We start from the raw sequence: 25,035 nt of genomic DNA on the forward strand, positions 1-25,035 counted from the left end.
CTGCTCTGATTTAATCTGGAACTCTTTGAGCTCATCCTCCGTGAGGGGAAGGTAGTTTTCATCATTTTCAGGATATTCCTGCCATCCCATTTCTTTCAATAACCTGATTGTGGAGAAAATAAAAGGGGCATGGGAACTAAAGCAAGGAAACAATGGCAAAGGAAGGAACACTTTGTCCATGAAAAGCAAGGTTTTGTAGTAAATCACTCCAAATTCACCAGGGAATCTTCTCTATCACAGACCACTTCAACAATCCTTTGTGTTTACCCACCATTTTTCAATGTCTTTTACAAATATTTAACCATCAGCAGCCCTCTACAAGGGTACATAACCAGCTTGGTGGAAGACAGGGATTTGAAATTCTAACTCAAGGACACTGAAGAAGGACATGAGGCAACCAAACCAGTATCACAGCTTAGAATCTTCTGAACCTTACTATCTGCTTGCACCAGATGCTCACACTGCTTACTCACTGACGTGAGATACAGCCTGAGATACCAGGTAAATATTTTCCTAACTCTCCTCCACTTTTACAGCATGTAAAGGAGCACAGGAGTATTCTAAGTGCAAACAAAGTGTGGTGTGTGTCTTCAAATCATTGCATTTAGGACACCTGCTTGCAAATTAACCAGAATCACCCTTGGTTCATGCTGACTCCCACTGTGGGCAGATAAATATCTCTAAGCAGCATTAACACATGGGGATGTGGCATTAAAGAAGCACTGGAATTTAATTACAGACCTTGGTAAAGCCTTGGCTCATCTGTCACTGGTGTCTGGTTTTACTTTCAATAAGACCCCACCCAGTCCAGTACTAGTCACAAAGCCCACACACCTCCTTCTCCGTACAAACACAGCTACTGCTGCTTCCCAAAAATAGAGTTTTCTTCAAAATTGTTTCCTTCTCCTCACACAGCCCAAGGAATCTAAGAATCCCTTACTCCAGACACTTTATTCTGCCATTTACTCACCTGTGTTCTGCTTCCAATGAATGGGAGAGGTTTTCCCCCTCCTCCGGTAAAGGGAGAGAAAGGCCATTCTGATGGCAGTTCTCTTCCCAGTTTTCCTTTGGTTCTGGTGTGCTGTTGCTCTCCATCTAAAGAAAAATAAAACCATCAGAGTGTGCTTGCACAGATCGTGCCAACAGCACAGTTCCAAGTTCAAGCTTCTGCCTTTGAAAGTCCAGCCAAGCCTTTCACCTTGAGCCAGTGTTTTTTACAGAAGCTGCAGCAACATGTACCTGGCTGTGACAGGACAACACAGATGAAGGACATTTGGTGGCCTGTGCTGCCGTGCCAAGGGAGTGAGTGCTGGCATTGCAAAGCTACCACCAGCAGCTCAGAGTGACAGCAAGAAAACTATGAGAATTAAATGCTCCTAAGGACACACTTTACATGCACATTAAGGCACAGATCTATACATTTGGGGGTTTGGTCTGAGCCTCTGAGGCTTGAGCCACATTCCTGCACCTTTCACAAGCACAAAATTCTACTTTTCTGTGAATGCAGTTTGACAGGGAAGTTGGAAAGCAACTTGCGATGTTAAAATATGATACTGTTCCTCTCCTTAGAGAATCCTTGCAAAAAATCTAGATTACCTTCAACATCTGTGACCTTCCCTTCCACCTCATTTATTACTTATCCACTTGCATTTCACTGTGCTACACATCTCCCCCCATCACTGCTGTGCACTATTTCCCCTGGCACGTAGGCCAGCCCAGTGGGAGTCATTCCCTTCCTCTTCCAGAGCCTGAACTATGTACACTGCTTAGGGCTTTTTCAGTCCCAACTCCTCAACAGTAATGATTGTATACACAGCAGGGACAGTGATCTTACATCATCCAGCTTGTCACATTCCCTGTTTTCTGTTATCTCCCCATTTCTATCATCCTTCAGTGCCTTCAGGAATTCGCTCTTTTTGTCAGTGGTCCGGCGCATCAGCTTCGTCAGGCGTGAGGAGCAGATCTCGATGGGAGGGGTGGTGCTGGAAGGACTCTGCACAGGGAGGAAGAACACACACATCAAACTGCACTGCTGCAAACCTGAGGCCTCTTCAGTGGATGTGCTTACACCTTTCAAACACTCATCAGTTCCTTGGGTGGCTCTTAACCCCTCAAAAAATCCCAACCTAATGTCAAATTCCCATCAAAATACTAATGGGTGTTGCACATTCACTTCTCCCATCTATTATTATCAACTCAATTTCTTTTCTTCCCCTAGGAGTCAATTCACATGGCCATGAATATGTTTATTTTGTTCCTTTGTACTGTAATTCTCTCGAGCAAGCTGGTGCCTACAACAGATTATTAGGGCAAAAAACTTCATGCAGGATTCCTGCCCTACAAAAATTAGCAAATGAAGCAGCTCAGACTCAGTTCATATTTGTGTTTTAAGTCATCCTGACAGACTCTACCCTGAAATTAAGCTGTGGGGAGGTAATCTCCTTTCAGGGAGTGGTCACATCCTTAACTAACCACAGCCGGGTGCGGAACAGGCAGCCACAGCCTTGGAATCCTCCCCTGGAGAGAATGTTGCCAGCTGCTGCCTCTGTACACTCAGCCCAGATGGTTCAGTGTGGAGCCAGACACGGACAGCCCTGGAGCCTGTGGGAAACCTGCTCAGCTCAGTGCAGGAACACAAGAAAACCTCCTGTGCTCTTCCACGATGTTTAAGCTTTCTTAATAATCTGGAGTCTGTGAACCAGGCCCACTGGCAGTATCTGGCCATGATCCTGCAATAGGAGTACTGCTAACCAAGGTGAGCTTTCAATTTTATCTGTTCCATGTTTTGACTGGGCACACAAAAGGAATCTAAGAACGTGTTATGGGAAAGTTCCCAGTATCTTAACCTCCTGCTGGAGTTCATGTCTGGCTACTCTAAAACAATGAGGAATTTAATCATTATTATGGGTAACTGACACCAGAATCTTGCATGCAAAACTACTTTTTCTTCATGTACATGCTTTGATTTTTAAAAAATCAAGATTAAACCAGTAAAATTTCCTGAAGTTTGTAGTGTTTTTCTCCCCACACACTTTTTTTAAGTTGCGGAGGAAGGTTGCAAATTCAGGCTCTTCAAAATGAATCTCCTGTGCCAAAAATTTTTATCACACTCACTGCTCTGAGCAAAGATCAAGGGAACTAGACCAAAAGCAAGGCAGCAACTGCTGCTTATATTTCCAATGACTGTTGCATGTGAAACACTGGTGTGAAATAATGCCTGCAAGGAAGTAAGTGCAGCCTGGAAGTAATTTCTCAGGCAGACCTTGCAGATTTTGTCTAATTCAACACAGTAAGAAACAAATCAGCAGTTGTAACAGACCTAATGAGTGACTGCAACTATCATGATAAAAAGCCAACACAAGAGTGAAATTAAGCTCTCAATGTAACTATTACTTTGACTGCAGTGACAGAAGGTAACAATGAACAAAGGAGACTAAAATTAGATGTCTTCTGGTAATCTGAAATACTCAACTTGAGCTCTTTGCTAGTGGCTGTTTTAATCTCTAATAAACTACTGAGGTACTAAAACAATTTCTACACATCAGGGGAAGACAGTTACAGCTTAAATTTAAAAACAACAGATTTCTGAAAGGGGATGAATTTCACCTCAATTCTGGTTTTATGCGTAACTTTCTGTAGAAGGGTTATGTTTTACAAAATATTCTTCTTTAGCACTAAAATGGTAAACTGGCATCTCTTCTGAAGTAAGCTGAGCCCTTTGACTGAAACATAAGGCATCTCACTCTTTTGTGTTGCCTTTTTTTTGGGTGTTTGGGTTTTTATGAAGGAGAGTGCTATGCATCATCTCAGATTTGTTCTGATGTCTATGTAACACGGATGGCTACTCTTCCAGAAAAGTAATCCTGAATTCATTTTAAGAACTCAGGCTGTATTGTAAGCTTGGTTGTCTTAGACTGGCTTGTGGGGACAGGGCCAGTGCTACTTGGCACCCTTTTAGTTTTCAACACACTGGGGTCTCTTATGAATAAAGGTGCTATTTTTACCACTTCTGAAGGAGGTGAATTTGCCCCCTTTCAGAAACAAAAAGGCAGAGACTATGTGTAGTAGTCCTGGACAACCAGGATTGCAGTACTATCTGCTGGCCACAGACCTGTGTTTTCATAATCTCAATCTCCAACAGATTCAAAGAAAAATGTATTACAAGTATCCAGTTTAGTTGGAGGTAATTTTTAAGCCCTTTATGTTTAGCTCTCAGGTTGGTACCCAAACATCTTCACAGACTGGAGTTTCACAGAACACCTTCTTGGGGGCAGGTGAAGGAAACACTTGCATTACTCCTGTATGATACAAAGTGAATGCCTCCCCTGTCTGCCAAGGTGAAAGCCTGTTGAAGTTTACATATTTACACTGCCCATACTGTGCTGTGCATTACACGAAAAGAAAACTGTCAGCAACACAAAGAACTTGGTCCAAAGAGAGAGAAAAGCAAGGTAAGGGAAAGAAACGGAGTGTAAGATCTATCTGTCAAAGTGACAGGTGCCTGTGTATTAACTATTGCCTTTAATGACTGCTTGTACACTCAGCTCTGGCTAAGGCAGAAAAGCGCAGGTTGCTGCAAAGTAAAGTCTGCAAAGCAGAGAATATAAAGATGACAAGGCCTTATTTTAGAAGTAATGCCTATAACAGAACAAGACAAGTGCACAACTAGAAAAATCCCCCAATTCTACAGTTAAAACAAGCTAATTTCAGATGTTGAGAATCATTATTTACAGAACCACAAAATCATTAAGGTTGGAAAAGATTTCCAAGATCATCAAGTCAAACCTGTAAAGAGCAGCTGCATTGGCCAGGAATTTATCACAGTCTGTTCTATTTCCAATTTTTTTTTCTTGTGCTCTGTCACAGTTATTGCTGAAATATTAAGAGATTTGTATTTCAAGGTTCTCTCTATACTTCAGACTAAAACTAGGGGCAAGTCAGTTTCCATCTCAGCAGATTACCTCCTTCCAGTGTCAAAACTGAAAAGAGATACTGTAGCTGAAAAGTCATATGTACACATGTTAAACTCCTTCAGCCCCCTCAGATGTGAGTGCTTGTGCTGTTGTTCCAGAGAAAGGAAATTAGGCAGATCACCTTCCTTCCCCTTCCTTTCCTACACTGAAAAACATCATGGGAATCAATTTGCCTACCTATTCACATCAGTTCTTGGTATCTGCACTCCCATAACACCAAGCTGACACATGTCTTGTTACACAACACCACTTAAAGCATTAGTACTTTTTTTTTTACTGGAAGGAAATTCTAATACAGTTGATCAAACATCAATGGGTTTACAGACAGGTAAACCCCATTTTTATTTCTTTTAGTGTATCACTGATGTGGCAGAATGTGCTAAGAATGTACAAGTGAGTCATCCCTCAAGGGTGCAAAGGTAAGTACCACATGCAGAGAGGGCTTTATCATACATTAGAGTTTATGCTCTAGTAGGTGATAGGTGCAAAAGCTCCCAGCCTATCCCCAAGCCCAACCCTTACCTCTTTGGGAGAGGTGAGGACTGAGCCACTTGCCAGTACCGCTGGTTTGGTTACAGACACTGGACTGGTAAAGGCAGAGTCACGGGTGGAGGACAGCGAGCCTGGTTTATGTTCACTTCTGTTGGCTTTCCATGGGCTTGGCTGTATTGAAGAGAACACAAAGTACAGGGCAGTAAATGGTAAGGCATGAGAAGGGGCTGCTTGCAAGTATTGAAATAAATAAACAACACTGTGTTGGCTGTTGAAAGGATTTCCTTTTCTTCTTCCCTCTTCAACAACAATCTCAACAGGTTTATTTCAACACCCGTTGTTTCTCCCCTGGCATCTTCAGTTTTCCCCAAATCACACACAATTCTGGTTCATGGGCACCACCCTTCAGTAAAACACCATTAAGAGCTCACAGAGAAAATCCAGCATCGCCCTTCATTAATTGGAATCACCACTGTGTAATGCAATTCACCTTACAGCCACCCACAGATGGGAAATAAAAAAAAAATCCCAATTAAAATGACATTTCTTAGGAGAACACTGCACACCACAAAGAAAGGCTTCCAATCACTTGATAGGAAGTTTCCCTGTGTGAAGAAGATCATCATGCAATAGTTTTGTTTTGAATGAGAATGAAAATTATTTATTTCCTAGGGCCCTGAAAGTGTCTATCATTGCACCAATTTAGCAACAATAACAAGAAAAAGCAGCAAAAGCAGCCAATTTATTGCAGTGCAGGATCACTTGCTGTTTTGCCCTGGATACTCTCTGCAGTATCCCTTTGAATATACTGGTCATTTGGCTGAAGAGCAAAGACTTCAAGATAAGTTTTTGTTACTTGGAATGTTGTTCTTGAAGCTCTCTTATCAGTCAGGGACAAACACTGTGAAGTGAGAGTTTCTACAAAAACAATCCTAAGAAGAAACTTGTACCAAGTAGCACTGGCAAGACACTGTCAGAACATTAAAATATACAGGTTCCTTTGACCCACTGGATTTCTGAAGCCAGCTTCAAGTCACTCATAAAATAATTCATGCACAAATGGGATTCAGCTAAATCTGAGATGCAACAGATCTTGGAATCTGCCAGCAATGAGAACAGGGGCACTATTTCAGTATGTTGTCACTGTCTACTGTGTTCTATGGATTTTTTAAAAAATATATTGCATAGTGAGGCCATCAGCTTTACTCTTTCCCTTTAACTTAAAAATGAGCATCCCACACTATCAAAGAGATTCTATGGCACTCACAGCACACATTAAAAACATCCCCTTCAAACCTCAGAAATATCCTGATCTGCACAATATTTATTGCCTGTACTAAAATTAGGTGCAATATGACTCTGACAAGAAGTTTCTCTCCACAGCTCCAGGGTTGCACTTTTCCATTCCCACTCTCAGCTGCCCAGTGCTGTTCTCCAGGCTTCCACAAAGGGGCAGCTCACAGCTCAGACAGATCCGAAGACAGACCCCTCTTGCTTTCCCTGCATGGCTGAGTGTGACCTTCATGGATTGCCTGACTGTGAGCTATTGGCCATCTCGATTAGCCAGAAAGAACACACTTGTTTCACTGCCATCAGTTCTCTTCCTTTCTGAACTACTTGGTACAACTTAACAAAATCATTTTTCATTCAGTTTTCCTGTGACAGCTTTCCAATACTGCTGACCTTGTGGAAAGGAATGTTTTGACTCCTCTACTACTTTGTGCACTGTAATTCCTGGATAACTTTCTAGAAGTCTTCAGGCTAATGCATCCTACCACAGCTGCTTTAAGGCTGTGACTTTAAAAAGGCATCAATGCACACAGCTTTTCTGGCTAAGGATATGCTGATACCCCACCTTTGGGTTTTGCTAATGGTCACCATTCATTAACAAAAGCACTGTTGATGACATCAGATAATTCTTCCCACTGCAATCCCCACCACCGAGGAATATCACACTGCCCCAGTAATCACTGCACCACATCAGTGTGTAAACACTTAGAAATTAGCAGCTAAATCACTAAGTACATATTTATAGGCCGCTTAATGTGACTGATCTAAAAAATTAATACCTTTGTCACTAGCCAAAGACCATTTCCTTTGTTATCAAGACTGCAATATTTCACGTATAAATCCCGGTGTAATTCAGGCCTACTGGATCTAGTGAAGTAAAAACTTAACTAAAAGGAACTTAGGCAGGTACCACTACATATTGCCATAATCTCTGATTTAAATACAGATAAACAATCTGGAATGCAAATGATCTATGTCACATGTAAAGCAAGCTAAAAAAAAAAAGCCCTACCACTATATTTTGATGGATGCTGAACCTTCAGATCACAGTTTTATTCCAACTGTGAGCACTGAATAATGTATTCTTTTTATCTGAAGAATCAAAACCTACATAGTCTAATTTCAGAACATGGTTAGCAAAAGCTTGGAGAGCAGCTCTCCTTGACTGAATTAATGAAAAACCTCTGTCCATGGGCTTCAGAATGCAACAGTAATTGCACAGCAAGCTGCAAGGAGCAACTGGCTGTGCAATTACTGTTGCACTTGTTGTAGCTTCTCCTAAAGCTGCTACATTTGCTAAGCAGATTTTTATGCCCAAATTCTACATTGTAATGCAATGGGTATATCATGACTAGCAGTAACAACACACATTCCCATAACTTTCAGAAGTGCATTTTCATCTCTCAACCTCTACATTGGTACAGCATTAACTTTCAGACCTCAGAAATTATCTTTGCATCCAACAGTCAGTAACACAGACAAGCTGTATGCATTGTAATTCACTAAAATTCTGTTTACTTTGAAGCCAGAGACAATCTAACAGTCTGGTCAGAAACTGTATCTCTGGCCTTTTGTTTCAAAGAACACACAAAACATCCAGACTAAACCCAGGTCAGGCTATATCTACACATGTATCAATCAAGCTGTAAAAGCAAAAAGAAAAGCCACAGCAGGCTCCTTACTCATTAAAAGCTGCATTTTGTTTACCTATTGTAAACAAGAACATACATGCACTGAAAACTGTGTGTGGAATGAAAAACTCCTTATAAACACCCTTTCTAATGAGTCAATTTATCCCATCTTACCAAGAAGTAGATCAGCTGTCAAATTAAATGTTTAGACAGGATTATTTGATAATAACTTTAACCACTACAATTTTTTCTGTAGCTGGCAGAATTTAACCTGAATTAACAAAAGTTTACAAAAGGGGAAGAAGATCTAAACTTGCTTTCTTACAAAAAGAAGCTGTGAATCTCTTTTTTTGTTTTTATCTTTCAAGTGTGTTAAGAATTTTCTACTGTAATCATAGGGAAGATTTTGTTGGAATGTCGCAGCCAGCATTAGTAATTAATACATTTTAGAACTCAAAGTATTTGGACATCTCTTTAAAGAATAACCGAGCTAACTTTTTTTTTAGCTTTTTAAATACTTTCACTATTAATTCTTCAAAAATTCTAATGCATCCATACATGTTGTTTCTCCAGAGAAATGGGCAAGACTAAGCCTAGAACTAAGGAAAAAAACCTACTTTTTTTTTAGCACGACTGTATTTCCTTCAGTAAAAGAACTACAGCACAAACTCCATGGCTTTTCCAGATTGTTTTTAAGGCTCAACTAAATTACACCTGAATTGCAGGATGTTACAATCTAATCTGATCTTAGCTTCTATTGTTCTGGACACATCAAAGTATTGTAACCCAATAAAGATTTTTCAAGGTAGTCATGTGAACAGTTCAAGCACATAGCAGCACACATTCCACCTCTCCAGCAGTGCTCATTTTGTCTTATTAAGATAAGGATTTGTCTCATGCATGAGGACACACCCATTGAAATAGACAGCAGTGTAGTCAGAGCTTAGCTCTCCCTATGGACAAACCCAGAAGGCATTTTAACAGAGAACAACTTTAGTAGCAAATAGATCTCTACTGTAAAAGCCACTGCCCAGAAACTACTGGATTCCAACTCCTGCTACTTGTTGGGGGGTTGATTCCTTTGATCTGCAGTTCACTAATTTGGTTGGAACCCTCTGTACCTTGGAAGGAGGAGCTGCAGGTTTAGGAACCAGATTTTTGTAGACACTTGGGACAATGGTGGTGGCTTTGTTGCCATTTGCCAGGTGAGAAACAGGTGATGTAAATGCAGCTGAGAAGGCGGCAGAAGGATCCTCTTTTGAAACCTTTTTGATGACCAGCATCTTGGTAGGTTGCTTGGCACTAGGGGGGTTTTCTGTAAAAACAGAACAAGAGATTCTGAAATATAAATATCCAGTTTCAGAACAGCTTCAGTACACTGGTCCAGTTCCTCCCTCTCCACCTTAGACACTGCACATCTGATTCTGAGACCATCAGCTGCTCTTTTGTTTCAGCTCAGACAGAAGATACTGGATGTGGATAGCTAAACACAATCTTTTCTAATTCAAACACAACAGCTCCCTTGATGCTGAAAGGAAAAAACTACAGTGACTTCAGTTAACAGCCTTGCACCATTCTACAGAAATCAGAAACAGGTATGAGTATTTTTTTGAGCAACCATGGATCAGCTTTATTAGTTCACTAACACAGCAAAAATATTTACATAACCTACACTTCAAAAGACACACTGCTTTTACAAACAAGCACAGTTAATGCTTCTTAGGCCAAATAAACATATTTCCAGGAGCATAACAATTTAAAAAATACTTATAGTATAAACAGATAAATGCCCTATAAATGCTGTCAGAACAACAGCTACCTGACAAACATGCAAAAAGAATACAACCCAACAGTATTGCAAGAAGTGTTTCTGAGTTTCTTTTGCATTTGTACAATTTACAGTATCTAACCCAACTAATCCAACCAGTTATTAACAAATCTGTGTTTAACTGCTAGAATTGGTACCTTGTTTCACTTTTTTTTTTTAAAGGCATAGATTCACAGAGTACATCAGGATCAAAAGCAAGGCTGTTCTGAGTTTAAAAAAATCAACTAAACACAAAGCACAGAACTATGACAGCTTTGCTGTATTTCCACTACGAAGATCTCAAGTCAGGAACTAATGTCTAGTTCACTCCAATCTGCTCTGCCCTTCAAGTGATGCCTATGTGAAACTGTAACTGCAGCACGACAGGAAGCGAACACAGAACAGTGACATTACTGCCACTGGCTGTTTTTTTATGACAAGACAAGCATAGTTTCAAATACACAAAAAGGCCAAGAGATTAGGGAAGACTGTGGGAGGAAAACAGCAAAGGACAGAAAGCAGCAAGCTGTCTGCTTCACTTAAATTTTTAAAATATTTTTGAGTGAAAAACCCAGCATTTAAACACCAGTCACAACTTTCTGCTCTGTCATCAGCATTATGTACAGTGACCTTTACCTACCCCATACTCCAGAAGGTGTCCCTAAAGGTTTGTTCTGGTTGTTCTGTCTTCCAGCTTCTGGATTCAAAGATGGCTGTAAAAAGACAATGTACATGAATACATTGTTATATCGCATATAACAAAAAGTAATCAGTATTAACATTTTGCTTCCAGGAACCCAGAGGATGGGTAGATTTCTCTGAACAGCAGCTGAAGTGGAAGAGAGCGCTTTGCCACAAGTCATCAGAAAATCAAGTTTGCCTTCTCCTTGGTTTCTGCTGTGTTTCCAATGGAACTACCAGAGGGTTCAGGATAACTCCTTTAGTCTTCTACTATAATTAAGTAGATTCCACCAATCAGTACATGTATTAAAAAATTAGGTATTTGATCAGCAGCTCAAAAAATAAAATAGAATCCACATCATTAGTAAATGAAGAATCTATCCTAATTTCATAAGTATTTTAATACAATAATTATGCATGAGCCAATTTAAAAAAACACCCCGAAGCAATACTAGATTCATAATGTAAAGGAATATACTTACTAACAATAAAAAAAATAAGCTACATTTAAATTTGTATTAAACTTCAGAGTCCACTTTTTAGGACAAGAGTGCATGCAGACTCCATGCTCTCTGCACACTTACATGAGATTCAGTTTCACAATTCAACTTGGTGGAACAACTATAGACATGTCCAAGCTCAAAGCAGAGTGAAGAAAATCTGAGCACTCAATGACAAGTGTTCTTGATTAGCTATTCCTCTTCCCCTGTCCCAAATAACCTCAGTTCAAAATACAGCCATCTTTTTCCTCTTTTTAATGAATTCCTCACATGTCAGTTACTATGGTGACAGCATAACTCTGTAATAGTGAGCATCTGAAATAGTAGGTATTTCTGTTCTGTAAGAGTAAGGAAAAAATGTCACACCATAGCATAAATTCCCGCCTCAGTCTCCAGAAACTCCTCTGTTTAAGTGCTTCAGTTTTTAGCTACAGGTCAGTTTTATAGCAGGGGTGCTCACACTTAGACAAACAGCCTGCTTTGCAGACCTCTCAGGAAAAGTGTTGTCAGGCCTAACAGCTACACGCTTAACCACAGCATACATCAGTTTCACCCTATGGCAGAGACAGTACAGGGGTTACTAAACAAAGCTTGCTGCTAGCCAGTGTGTGGTATTATCATCTTAAAAATGAGGGAAGTAATTAGCGAAGAAACAGCCATGTAGCTGGGCACTCATCAAGCTGGGCACTCTGAGGAGGAGAATGAAGTACGTGGAAGAAAGATTTAGACCGAGATAGACAACAAGAGATTGCACAGTTGCAATCATTGCAATATTTCTAGATTTCAACAGACTTCTGACAGTCAAAAAAAACAGGCATATAGAAAGCCTGAATTACAATATATTTTTGAGAAATCAGCTAGTAGAAATCCATACACAAGCTTTATTCCCACTCTCCAGCTCTTAACTACTCTGTGATGCAGGCTCTTGTTCCAAGCAGCAGCAGCTAAACAAGAGCATGCAATCACTTCCCAGGCCCTTCACTGAAAAAAAACCCAGCAGCTTAAATCAAACTACCTCCTGTGGCAATTTAAGTGTAGGCTCTGGATTTTGGCCTGAAGCAGCTGTGGGTATTCAAGTATTTCACTCTGACTCGTAAATTCCTGAGCAGAAGCCATCAAACTGCCACAACAATTTTAGCTGTGAACAGCCTTCCAAAGACAAATGCTGAATAAGACAGCAAAAACCTCATCATGATGATACACACAAGTGTGCACAGTATCACCAGAACCTCTCATGACAGGAGGCAGTAAAGGCTTTAGCACTCAAGATGAAGACAGAGGAGCTGCATTAGGGGAAGGGACAGAGTTACCAGAACCTTACAGAGGATATTCTCATTACACTGGTCAAGAAGAGCCTAGAGACAGCAAGAAATAGATGCAGAAAGAAAAACGCATGGTCTGATAATATAACACTCTTCAGGGGTTAGGAGAAATAGAATTAAATTGAAAAGAGAAAGCAGAAAAGGTGCACATCTCTCAAAGCATTAGCATTAAGGAAGGCACATGGTACGGATGAAAGCTGTAAATTCAAGTACTGTTTGATAAAGTTTGAAAAACTAAAGATATTCCAGTAAAAATAGAGCCAGGATGTAAGAGACTATCATACTGATAATACCACATGAATCAAAATGCTGAGTAAGAAGAAAGTTGGTCATCTGGAGATGCTGATGGAAGAAATGGCTCAAGAAACCCTGATCCATAGATTAACAGAGAGAGAGGAAAACATCTCTGATAGTACTGTTCCAGAAGATTCAAGGCAGATGGTGGCTAAAGTCTGAGCATGTCATGAACAAGCTTGGGAAGGTTATCACAAACACCAACAGTGAAGGAGACAGGAAGACTGAAGAAGGCAGACTGAAGATAAACTGAACAGATGTATTTCTAGGAGCAAAAAAAGGCTTTGTAAGCAAAGCCACAAAGTCAATACAACTACTCTTCCTCTGTTACCTTATGGGTTTCACTGAGGACCTGGTTTGAATGTTACAATGCCTTCAGTTCACAATAACCATTTGGCAAAACATATGAGCCAAACCCCATAATCCAACAGGTCTTCAAGTCCTGAGGCTCTGGATACCCATCAGCATCCATTCAGTGCCGGAATAATTTTGTTAAATTTGTCATGTATGGAATGCAATTCTAGATCCTCACCACCTATCAATGCTAATGCAAACGAGATCTGAAAAGCCATTTCTCACACCTTCCACTTCTAATGAGAAGCTACACACTTACAAAGTCTTCCTCCTCAAACTGCAAATGTTCTTTATCTTCCTTCTTCTCTTCCCTGGATTCAACAGGCAGCTTTTCTTGAAAGGCGGAACTTTTCCGAGAATGGAAGTTGCCATTCCAGTGGCGATGAACTCCAGTTCCTCCTCCCCCACGCTGGCTCACACCATCATGGCCCCGTGAGGAACCATGCCAGCCAGGCTGACTGCCAGAAAGCCCAACATGAGCTCCTTTAGAAACACCAGAATCTACAGAATCATGGCGGAGAAGGGACGGCTGATGCCAGCAGTCTAAACAAAAGGAGATAAGGATGCAATTTAAAAAAATCAACACAGTATGCAGAACACTTAAAATATCAGGTTGTTTTTCTTGTTGTTCAGCCAGTGCCCACTAAGGAACTGGTGAGCTGGATTTATTAAGTACTGTGTGATTATATCAGAAAACAAATCAAGCTACACAATGCACATACAGCTACTATGAAAACCTCTTAAGGTCTGAGCACATTGCAAAGGAGAAGAGAATAGCACAACTTCCTCACAGGATGCTTTGAAAAGGTACAGTTTGGGAAAATGTTTCTATTCTGTTGAATTCTTAATTCTACTGTTTGCTCTCAGGCTGCATTCTGATCCTTACCTCCCGCAGTTCGGAGGGGCCCATTATTGAAAAATCCATCGGAAGAGTTGTGTCTCCTACGGCTCACGCCAAAGCGGCCCTCTCCCCGTGGAAGATGCTCTCCATGTTTCTCAAAGGTGGCTGCAGGGGACTGCAGAAAGTAAACATGTAATGAAGCACTCATTTGGACTCTCCTGGAGCCTGTCAGCCCAGCAGTGACATTTGGCTAACTGAAAAAACCACCAACCCCCCCATTCCTGTATCAGTTTTCAATTCAGCATCCGTAATTGCATTGATTAGCCAGCAACATCAATGAGCCTGGATGGGATCACAACAGCTCACAAATCCACCTGTCTCACACAGAGTCACAGAGAAACCAACACACTGATCTTACCCGTGGCCAGAGCTGTGAAAGAAGCTGATCTGTATTAATGTTACCTTGGTTGACTGTGGTGTTGAGAAGTTAAGCCAGGCAGGAACAAAGTCATGCTGCGCCATTTAGGTCCAGTGTCTCCCTTCAATAAAATGAGGCATCAAACCTCATGGCCAGGCTCTGTAAATGCGAAGAATTCCCTGTCATCTTATTAAAACTGAAATAATGATACAATTTATCTCTCAGTATAAATAGGAGGGGTAAAGTGCTGAAGTTTTTTGTATTATATTTGAGCATTTTTCTTCTCATGCTTACATTGTTCCTCTGACTGAAACAGGTAAGAACTTCAACAGTCCCAGTTACTTCCTGTTTACAATTAACACACCCATGAGGTTCATGACAGAATGGGTGTGGAGGGGGAAGAAAACAGAACCAATGGCAAAGAAAATCCATACAAGGCAGATGTAAAAATCAAGACATGACAGAATTTGGGGTACAATCCTTCATTGCCTCACAGTCTGCATGTTTTATTCCAGAGGCTGTAAATCAAATATGACCAACTGGTGACATTCAAAGCAGATCAGAGACCTGAAAGACAACCATATGCCAGCTCCTGCACCCCTTTGTTCTTTCCAACGTATCATAGCAATTGTTACTGCTCAAAATTATGAACATTTCACTATTGCACCGTATAGCTGAATTCCACCTTTTTTTGTGGAAGATTCTCCAATCCACCATTTTGCTTTACCTAGAAGCAAGTCAACACAGTATAAGTAAAGTAGTAAATACATAGGATCACTCACCCTGAGTTTGGCCTCTGCAGTCCAATGTCCTCAGTCTGTGTGCTTCAGTGACCTCTGGGTTCCTTCCTTCTGCAGAGTTCTGGAAGGCCAGCCTTGAGGCAACAGTGCGTCTCAAAGCAGAGCACGAGAGGCCGCGCTTCGTGCCAAATGCGCCCTTCACCCCCTCAGCTGCTCATTTTACCCTCTCTTTGCACTCTCACTACAAAAAAAAGATACCTAAGAAGGTAATTTATATTTAAAAAAGCCACGCCCACGTTCACCTCATTAAATTTCCTCTGGTCGTGGTAGTACAGAAATCAACCTTTACATTACAAAAAGGTTTGTCAAGTCTGCGTGACAACATTCAGAGCAACATCATGGTTAATACTGAACAGATACACTCAAGGCTGCTGGACAGTTCATGATCTGCAGCAGATCAATCTAAACACTCTGGAAAAAAGATGTTACATAAAAATGTTTGCCCTAAATGCTGAGATCTAAACAAGATGCATCTGCCCAAGTGCTCTTAAAATATAAATTTCATTTTTATCACATACATCTGCTAAAAAAAGGTAAAATATTTTAAAAAATGAATGTTAGGATATACTCTAGTCTTCACGTAACTTGGGTAATGCTCCAGAGAGCTAAGCACTACTTGATATAAAGCTCAGAAGCAGGCACAAATGTTCTCCCTGTTTTTCACCATTTACATGCTGAAACATAGGTCACATGAACAAAAAACAAGCCAGGTCCAAAAATAATCTCTTCTACTCTATTTTTTGTAGACTGGGTGCTGCTTTTAAAGGGACACAATTAATCCACAAGAGCTTCTTTGTTCTACAGTGAAGAGTTCACTTCTGGGTCATAGTCCTCTTCCATCAAAGAGGTGAGACAGGAACTGTCGTCACTGTAAAAAACCAAACACAGCTCCATCAATACAAGTGGCACAAACACGACAAAGTATGACTAAAGAGAAGAACAGAAAGGGAAATTGAGCAACTATAGTGTGAGTGCCAACAGCTATTTGATCTCCAATCAAAACACAACCTGAAATAATCTAATTAAGAAAGAGTCCCTGAAAAGGGCATTTTTACTTTTAAATGATCACTTCCCAGATTTAGTCCACAAAAGGGCAACAAAAACAATCAGAATAAAGGGAAGACTGGAGAAACTGCATGCAGCTGATGAAAGCGATTCCACACTGCATAGCAATTTTAAAACCTGCTGCTCAAATAATGAGACTTGGGGCTGCAGGTAGGCCTGGCCATTCCAAATGCCCACAATCTCATCTCTACATACCCACATCATTCCTAATCTGCTCCAGTACAGCCAGAGTCCCCTCTCAAGAGGATGATGTCAGTAATACAAACAGTATTCCATTAACTTCTCCATGGAAAACAGCACCATCAACACCAAAACCTGAGTTACTTTGCTACGACATTTTTTCTTGTACCACCCTACCTAACCAGAAGCAAATAGATAGTTCCTAAAACAACTGACAAGTTTTATTACTGTTTTGATGTCATCAGCTGTTTCATAGTATGCCTTTAGGTGTGCCTTATTATGCTTTTATATTTGACTTATCCGAGTTTGTTTTCTTTGTTTGGATATGGTTCCATTCTTTGATCAGTTTTGGTTTTCACTGCGTATGTTATGTCATTCTTACTTTTAAAAGAAGTTTTAAAGGTGATTTTGATAAGGCTCAAAATAAACACACCCTGGGGAACAGTAAAATAATCACCACCTTGTATCTTCTGGGTCACACCTTTAATAAACCCCTTCATTTTTAATGTTTTTTTTTTTCTTTTTTTTTTTTTTTTCCTGGAAGTAGATGTTACTGTTGTATAGAGGAGTTTGGAGAGATGGAAACACTTCTGCACCTAAGCTCTGAGCCACAATCACATTTCTGCAGACAAAGTAAGAACAAGCAGCCTCACAACACATATAAACCACCAGCCAAGATGAGGAAAAAGCTGAGTGCTCATGGCCACACACAGTACTGACCTGGGAACTTTCTGAGCACCCCACCCTGTGCTACAATCTACTGAGCGTCACACACTGCAAACAACTAAAGTTCTAATCTATAGAAATGTGGTTTTATATTAAAGTGTGCACAATGGACATAATGGAACATCTGCTACAGACAGAACAGACTTCCCATCCTGCTGAACTCTGTACAGGTACAGAAATCCTTCAGATGTGACCTTCTAAGTCTACTACCAAAGGTTTGAGCAGTAAGTAGAAGATAAAACAGGGACAAAGTCAATGCAGTTGACTGTATTTAAACAAGATTCATTACCTTCTGAATAAATATGCTTTTCAGAACAAACTGTATAGCAATTAAGCTATGTCAAGCTATTGATAGAAGTTAAAAAATTTAAGAAGTTGATTTAATGAACCTTGAGAATGGTTCACAGCAATGTGAAAAACTGACCTAAAGAAAGCCCACAGAGGACTGTTCTCTGGATTTAAGGTATCTAAATAAATGAACACCACAAACTGCAGTTTTGAAGTAAGAATGAGGTCTGAGCACAAAATAAAAATTAAACCACCACAGGTTCCATTTACCAAAACGGTTCCCAGTACCTTTGGAAAAGGCAAGGGAAAAGCATATCAACAGTTTGTGGTGCTGCGAGTCTTCCTACAACACGAGTCTTCCTTTCAACACGAGTTTCAACATGAGTCTTCCTTTCAACACAATCAAAGTGAAGGTGAAACATTTTCTAAAACTCCAATCACCAATTTACAGATGATCTTGCAGAGATTTGGGTCTCCTAAGCTGCTATTCTGATATCACTGTTAGTATGAGTGACCAAGGCAGTTCCTTATCAGTGCCTAACGCGCAAGTAGACAGCCTAGGCCAACGCCTAGACCTGACTCCAAAATTCAGTAGGGACAGACACAACTCTTCAGTCATCGCCTTCCTGGGCATGTCCCAGCACAAAGAGAACAACAGATGCCACATTTAAATGCAAGACATTTTGCTAAAGCAAAAACCTTGTTAGATGAAGTGCTGTAAATTATAGTAGCGCTGAAACCCTTTGGTCTCCAGGATTAGCCCACGTGCCCCCTTCTCACACACACACTGAATCCTGTCCAACAGCAGCACATCTGCAACCTACCTGAGACACTTCCATAACCTACCACTCTACTGACAACATCATCACAAAATCCTAACAGGAAAGACCCAAAGTCTCTCCATTACCCTCTGTAATAAATTCTTGAGAAAAAAAGTGCAAGACCAAGAACAAACAGCATCAGGACTCCCAGGATACTTTGACTTTTAAGCCAGAGTCTGTATTACCATTTAATGCCAGAGTTCTATGCAAATCCGCTCAGTTGCTTTGTTTTCAGACACATTTATACCTCCAAAATGAGAGTGGGCACAGTTTATTTGTGCTTTATGTAGAAGTCAACTTGGAGTTATTAAAAAAACCCAGCCTCAATTCAACTGGGTATTTTCTTGTGCTACCAAAGTGCCCAACCACATTCTATTCAGTTTTTCATGATACTCAGGATTTTACCCAAGGTACACGGACTCATCAAGTCATGCCTCTTCCAAACTAAGAGTATCCATGGAAGCCTTCTGAATGCCTCTAATCATCCTTATTAGCCTTTACCCTATTCTTTAGGTATATCACCACCAAAACAGCATCAAATGTTCATGATTTGGGGGTATGGCCAATTTACACAGTGGCAAAACTGTGCATTCCTAATGTCTAACACAGTTATTTTTTCCCTTATTACTACACAGAACTGAAATGACCTTTGACAACTACTCAGTTCTTCTATTATTGCATTTACAGTTCAATTGAACTGATCTCTGCTTCACCATGGAAAACACAAGGACAAAGATCATCAGTAGACACTCCCAATTCCAGAAAAAAAGCAAACAAAAGTGCTTGTCAATGCAAATGTAATTAATTCTCACTTTCCTTTTAAATGAATTAAAATGTGAATTATTTCTGGTAATAAGAATCAGAAAAAGAGAAAAGAATAGTAATATCACTAAATGAAATGTTCTCTAAAGGCATATCTCCTTCCAGAACAATGAAATCTGCTTTAATGAGCTTTGGTGTAGAAAAAAACCGTGTCAGCTATCCCAAAATATTATCTGACCCATCAAAATGGATAAATCTTTGGTAAGTAATCTAAGTACGAAAAAAATTTAAACTCTGTATTAGCACCTGGGTTCCACTTATTTTTAAAGGTTCACTAGAACGGTTAACAATTTATATTATCACTTTTTACATGTAACTTTAAAAATGTTTTAACTGCTACTTCATAGCCACCTATTTTCTTAAGTTTTTGTTGTTCCAAAAGTAGTTTTCCCTTGTTAAGTGCCTAAGTTTCACAACTAAATATCACTGTGTCATTTTACATGCAAGTAAAAGTGGTATTTATCACTGAGTCAAACAAAATTGTCAGGTGTTCTTTTATATACCAGATTTTATAGTGTATTTGTCTAAACAAATATTAAAAACCGGCATGAAAACAGAAGGAATATACAACCACATTGAATTTAAAGAGACACAGACCACAGTAAGAAACGTGCAGTCAGAGACAAACCCCACTCTCCAATATCCCTTCCATAAAGTTCTTGCTGTACCTCAGTTGAATGGAGTTGCCTGGTTGTTTTCAGCCTTCTGCTTATTTCATTTCTGCTCCTAACACAGACTTGATCAGACTTAATCTCTAAACCAGAGTTTCTAAAGCTTTGAGTCTCAAGCTGAGCTTTTCAGATTCACCTGGCAGTGGGAACCAAAGAGGTGCTCAATATGTAAAGACCTACATTGACCAGAACACGAGCCTAGAGAGACGAGCTACACATAATCAGAGCCAATGAGTTATGACAGTTTTCACTGGAAATGGTTCAAGATACTTCAGAAGTCCTAAGAAACAGAACAGATGAGCCTTAGCAGTGGTGCATTTTTCCTACTACTTCCTCTTCCATCTCCTGCCTTGGCCTACAAGGCTGTAAAAACACAAGGAGCAGCAGTCTCCCCTGAGCTCCAGGCTGCCTGCTGTGCCATGACTGCTGCTCCAGCCCCTCTCTGGAATACCTGGAACTAGGGCTTCCAACCTTCGTCCACTGCAGTGCACATTTCTGAAATGGACACATTTTACTGGGTGCTTTTTCTGCTTCATGGTACCCTGCAAACATCCCCAGCTCCCTTCAGCACTGCTGTCTACCAGGAATCCTATTAACTGCAGCCTCTACTTCAGTTTCTCCTTTCCTGCAACAGCAAATCATGAAGACGTAGAACCTTTAGCAGAAAACCAGCATGAAAGTAAACTTTTACCCTTCATTACACATTTATCAATCCAGTTAATGGCAGCTGTAAAAGGTCATAAGGGCAACACCTGTCTATCCCTGCCACAGTTTTAGTTCACTGCATTTCTATCTATTACTCCAAATAAAACATGTTTACTTTAAAGAAGTAAAAATTTGTTTTTCTAACCAGCCAAGTCAATGGGGATTTCAGTAATATTCCTAAAGATCAGATGTCAGCTGGGTTGCAAAAGCATTCAGAAGCATTAGTGAACAATTTAATGGATGCAGAAGGCAGAACAGAATTTACTTCCCTCATCAGTTTTCTTTCTGTGAAGCTCTTTTAAAGTTATTTAATCAAGCAGATATGCCCAAACATTCAAAACAGACCACTTTCCACCTACCTACTTTTTGGAGTAGTGTCACTGAATAGGTGTATGTTGCTTTAAAATAAGGAATTACTACAATATGTATTCACTAAAATATCTCTAATTACCTCAAATTCACCCAATACATTCACAGAAATAGGGAGCCACAGCCTGGGGTCCAACTCTGGAAGAGTCAGAAGTATGCTACAGATTTCCTTAAGGATATCAAAAAGCCTCACATGAAATTTCACTACCCTGAAAAAAGCCCAAACAGAACATGGCTTGGTCTTACATAAACATTTCATTAAGATAATCATATTTGGGCACACAAAATTAAAGAGCATCTAGTTACAGTCCCGCTGCCACAGGCAGACACCTTCCACTTGACCAGGTTGCTCACCTCCAGGTATCCACAACTTCTCTGGGCTATCTGTGCCAGCAAACTCCATTTATAACACAATTATAAACTCTGCTTCAACTTTGCATGCATTATTAGGCCTCACTGTAAAAGACAAGTGCAGCATAACTCATTCAGTTGTAACAACTGGTGAGCCACATCCTCACAAGTTGAGATAATTCATTTCCAGTTTACCTACATAAAGTATCTACAAGAAACCCCTTACCTTCCTTTTGCTTTCACTTCCATGAATACAGTTGTGTAGACACACCTTCACAATCTCTGCACAGCTGAAGTGCAGCCCCCTTTGGAGAGGAATGGCTCGTACAACTGGCACAGCCCAACACCTGAGCTACAGGAACCAGAACTATATCCCAGAGATGCCATCACCGCCCGTTTTTTCCCATTATATCCACAGTCAGCCCTCCAAAATGACTCCACAAATATAAAGAACAGCCCTATTAATTAAAAATACTGCAAAAAACATTGTTTAAATGGTATCTGGCTGCTAAAAAAAAATATCTAGTATCTAAAAAAGCAGAGCATCACTCATAACAGGTTTTCTAGAATTCCAGAAATATGAGCCCATTTTAGAACACTAAATGATGGATTAAAATGTTAATCATGTACTAAACTAAAAACTTCCCAGATACAGATATTAAATGTTTTAGTGAAGACCAGCTATTACTGAGAGATTAACACCTTCTTTTTTAAGTTTAAAGCAAATTAATCTATCTTGCAGAGTCATCAAAACTGTTTTGCATTCTAGACAGAACACTGCTATATAAATCTGTATTCCAAGATGAAAACATGCCAGAAGCTTGGCCATACAAAAGTTCTTCCAGAGTAACAGGCTAGAGATGGGGGAAAATCCTACCAATGGTTACATACCTGACCATTTATACAAACCGGATGACAAATTTAAATGAACTGAAAATAGGTTAAGAAAGGTCCATACATCTATGTCCTAATCCCCTTTTTTCTACTGACAGTCCTCCAACTGATATCTCACACAGCTCTGCTTCACAAACAACCCGTCCCTTCACATACTTATTTTCCACTTCTCCAAGGTCATGCTGACCCAGTCTTACCTCCTTCAAAACTTCTGGACAAACACTACTCCCATAAAACCACATACTGAACTAAGCCTTAGCACTCTGCTCTTGTGAATACATACTGAGATCTCAAGGGCAGGGGTAAGGAGATGATTCTTTTCCTTTCTGACAACAATTAAAGACAGAAGGGCATACAAGAGTAACAACAAGTAACACAGAAAAGTGACTTCTAGGACTGTAGAAAAGATTCTTCATCGAACAAGAAACCACCACTGACAAAAATACCACCTTTAGAAATGCTATCGATTGAATGATACCTGCCCTTCAAGCTTCTGTTGATCCAAGTTTCTGCAAGCAAGGTTACCATACAAAAGCAGGCAAACGTGTCTTTGGAAGCAAGTTGTACTTAACTCAAAAGCCCAAAGCACATTTTGGAAAAGGCAGCATCTGGGGAACCTGTACAGAAGCCTGTGTAAGATGATAAGTCTCTGGCCCTCAGCCAGCAAGTGTGATACATCAAAAAAAAACCCTTGCAAGGGGTTTTCATGAGTTCACTCCTCAAAGCAGCAAGAATACCAAGATAAAGCCATTTAAAACATGTAAAATCTAAAAGGTTCAACTTCCCATAAGCACAAAATAGGAGAGCACAGACTTTTTAGATATTATGCCTACCACCAATTATTCCTGTGTGTTTCATACCGCGCAGCCACTGGCAATGCTGTCAGCCCCTTATGCCACTCTCCTGTGCCTGTGAAGATTCCACTTCCCTCCAGTGCCCCTTTAACTGTCTTTAGTACTGTTTATGTTAGAGAACTGTGGTATTTACCTGAAATATTAAAACCTGTTTACTGCTCTACCCTGCTGCAGGGAGTAGGGTTTCAGGGACTGTATGCCTCTCTTAAACAAGTGTATCTATTGACACTACTGATACAAACCAAAGAAACACATTTTAAATAGTATTAGGCTTTAAATGTGAACAATGCTCTGAACATTCAAAGAGCTTCAGCATTTTATGAAATAAGGTATTTCAAACCTGCAGAAGGCATTGTACTATTTTAATCAAATCCAAAGGTCTTCTTAGCTCTTTAAGGAACAAAATCAAACATCTATTTTGTACTGCACTTTGATCTACAGGCATTTTGCAAGTAAGTCAAGATAAGGTTCTGTTCTGCCCAGAAGCTTGCACAGCACAGCACCTTGTCATGGATGCCTTTAAGGTACCACTCTTGTCCCCAAACCCTCATGACAGAATGAGTGAAAAGGCAATGAAGAGCCCATCTGTGCAGTCTGCCCAAAGCCTTAAGGAACAAAGTCAGTTCTGCACATCAGCACACACCAGGATAATGTTCTCCATCATCAAGAAAGAATTGCAAATATGTAATTACTGGCTTATCCCCACTGGATGCTACATACATCCTGCCTACCTGTCTTCCAGAAATGTGGATGGAGCCTAAGCAGAAGTTAAGTAAGTAGCTCTCCAGCACCTTAAAAAAATGGGATGGGTATTTCCCACTAAGGGTATTTTATAAACCAGTATTTTACCAGGGTTATTATTGCTACTATAGCACATTTACATTTAAATATATTCTGCTAGGAGTGGAGAAAAACACATTTCCTATGAAAAGAGCTTCAAATGCAACCAGACTATTTATCAAATATTTGTGTCAAGGCAAGAGAGACTACAAATCAAGTAGAGGGAAGCACAGATCTGCATTCCAGATGAAGGATAAGCAAGTAGAAGGCATGTCATTTGCAAAGAGGAAGAAGAATTGAAAGTCAACAAAACAGAGGACATTCAGAAATAAGAGACCATTCTCCTAATCAGTACTGGACTAATTCTGACCCTCAATACCATTGCCTGGTCCTACAAGACCAGTACTACAAACTGGGAAGGGAGGTACATTCCAGTTACAGGTACTTCCCCTAAAGTACTTTGACAACCTGCCAGGACTGAGGGACAGCTCATACCTCTGCCCCTCCCTGCATCTGGATTATTTCCAAACCCTTGTACATCAAGACCAGGACAATATGATCAAACTCCACATTTATTTGTCTGTAACTAGGACATGAGAAAGACATGTTCACTCAGCACTTTTCAGCGTGTGTACAACACCTGCATTACAGTTTGTAAAGTTTACATTGTCTGCAATGGTTTTTATTTCACTGGTTTAACATTTTCAGCACTTTCTCTGATTGAGAAAGTATTAACAAACATCAATGCAGAAAAGTCACTGAACACAATGATGTTTAAAACAACTAAAAAATAAATTGCAAAAATTATATCTATATAGTTTGGTCTTGGCTTAAAAAAAGGGGGGGGGAAGTGAGCTCTAGTCCTGTGATCTAATGATTTGCTGCAGCTGGGACATATAACCTCTTTGCACGTTCACAGTGTTTTCCTGGAGTTCTCTCTATGATCTAGTCCATGAAACTGAGTTAAAATAAAGCAAGGAGTTATGGACAAAATGTTGTCCAGCTGGTTTGGGCTTTGTCTTTAGATCTTGAAGAGAATTATTGTGCTGTTATTCTCCAGGTAATCTATGCAGGCCAAGACTAAAACACTGTCATTCTTCTATCCT

The 25,035-nt window shown here is 40.1% G+C and overlaps 1 protein-coding gene across 1 annotated transcript in view; it reads right to left on the bottom strand.

Annotated features, from left to right (window-relative positions):
* The window catches only part of GPBP1L1 (GC-rich promoter binding protein 1 like 1), a 31,953-nt gene that overhangs the window by 1,169 nt on the left and 5,749 nt on the right, over positions 1-25,035 (bottom strand). Inside the window, exons 2-11 of the mRNA XM_071436619.1 lie at positions 15,386-16,271; positions 14,648-14,762; positions 14,231-14,360; positions 13,604-13,887; positions 10,834-10,906; positions 9,508-9,701; positions 5,496-5,636; positions 1,835-1,993; positions 971-1,095; positions 1-103 (exon numbers count right to left, since the gene is read on the bottom strand). Coding sequence (XP_071292720.1) covers positions 1-103; positions 971-1,095; positions 1,835-1,993; positions 5,496-5,636; positions 9,508-9,701; positions 10,834-10,906; positions 13,604-13,887; positions 14,231-14,360; positions 14,648-14,707 — 1,269 coding nt within the window. The 5' untranslated portion in view covers positions 14,708-14,762; positions 15,386-16,271. The remainder of the gene's footprint in view (positions 104-970; positions 1,096-1,834; positions 1,994-5,495; positions 5,637-9,507; positions 9,702-10,833; positions 10,907-13,603; positions 13,888-14,230; positions 14,361-14,647; positions 14,763-15,385; positions 16,272-25,035) is intronic.

The sequence above is a fragment of the Agelaius tricolor genome, unplaced genomic scaffold (assembly GCF_023055355.1).
Source record: "Agelaius tricolor isolate 1412-34295 unplaced genomic scaffold, bAgeTri1.0.p SCAF_11, whole genome shotgun sequence".
Taxonomy (NCBI): domain Eukaryota; kingdom Metazoa; phylum Chordata; class Aves; order Passeriformes; family Icteridae; genus Agelaius; species Agelaius tricolor.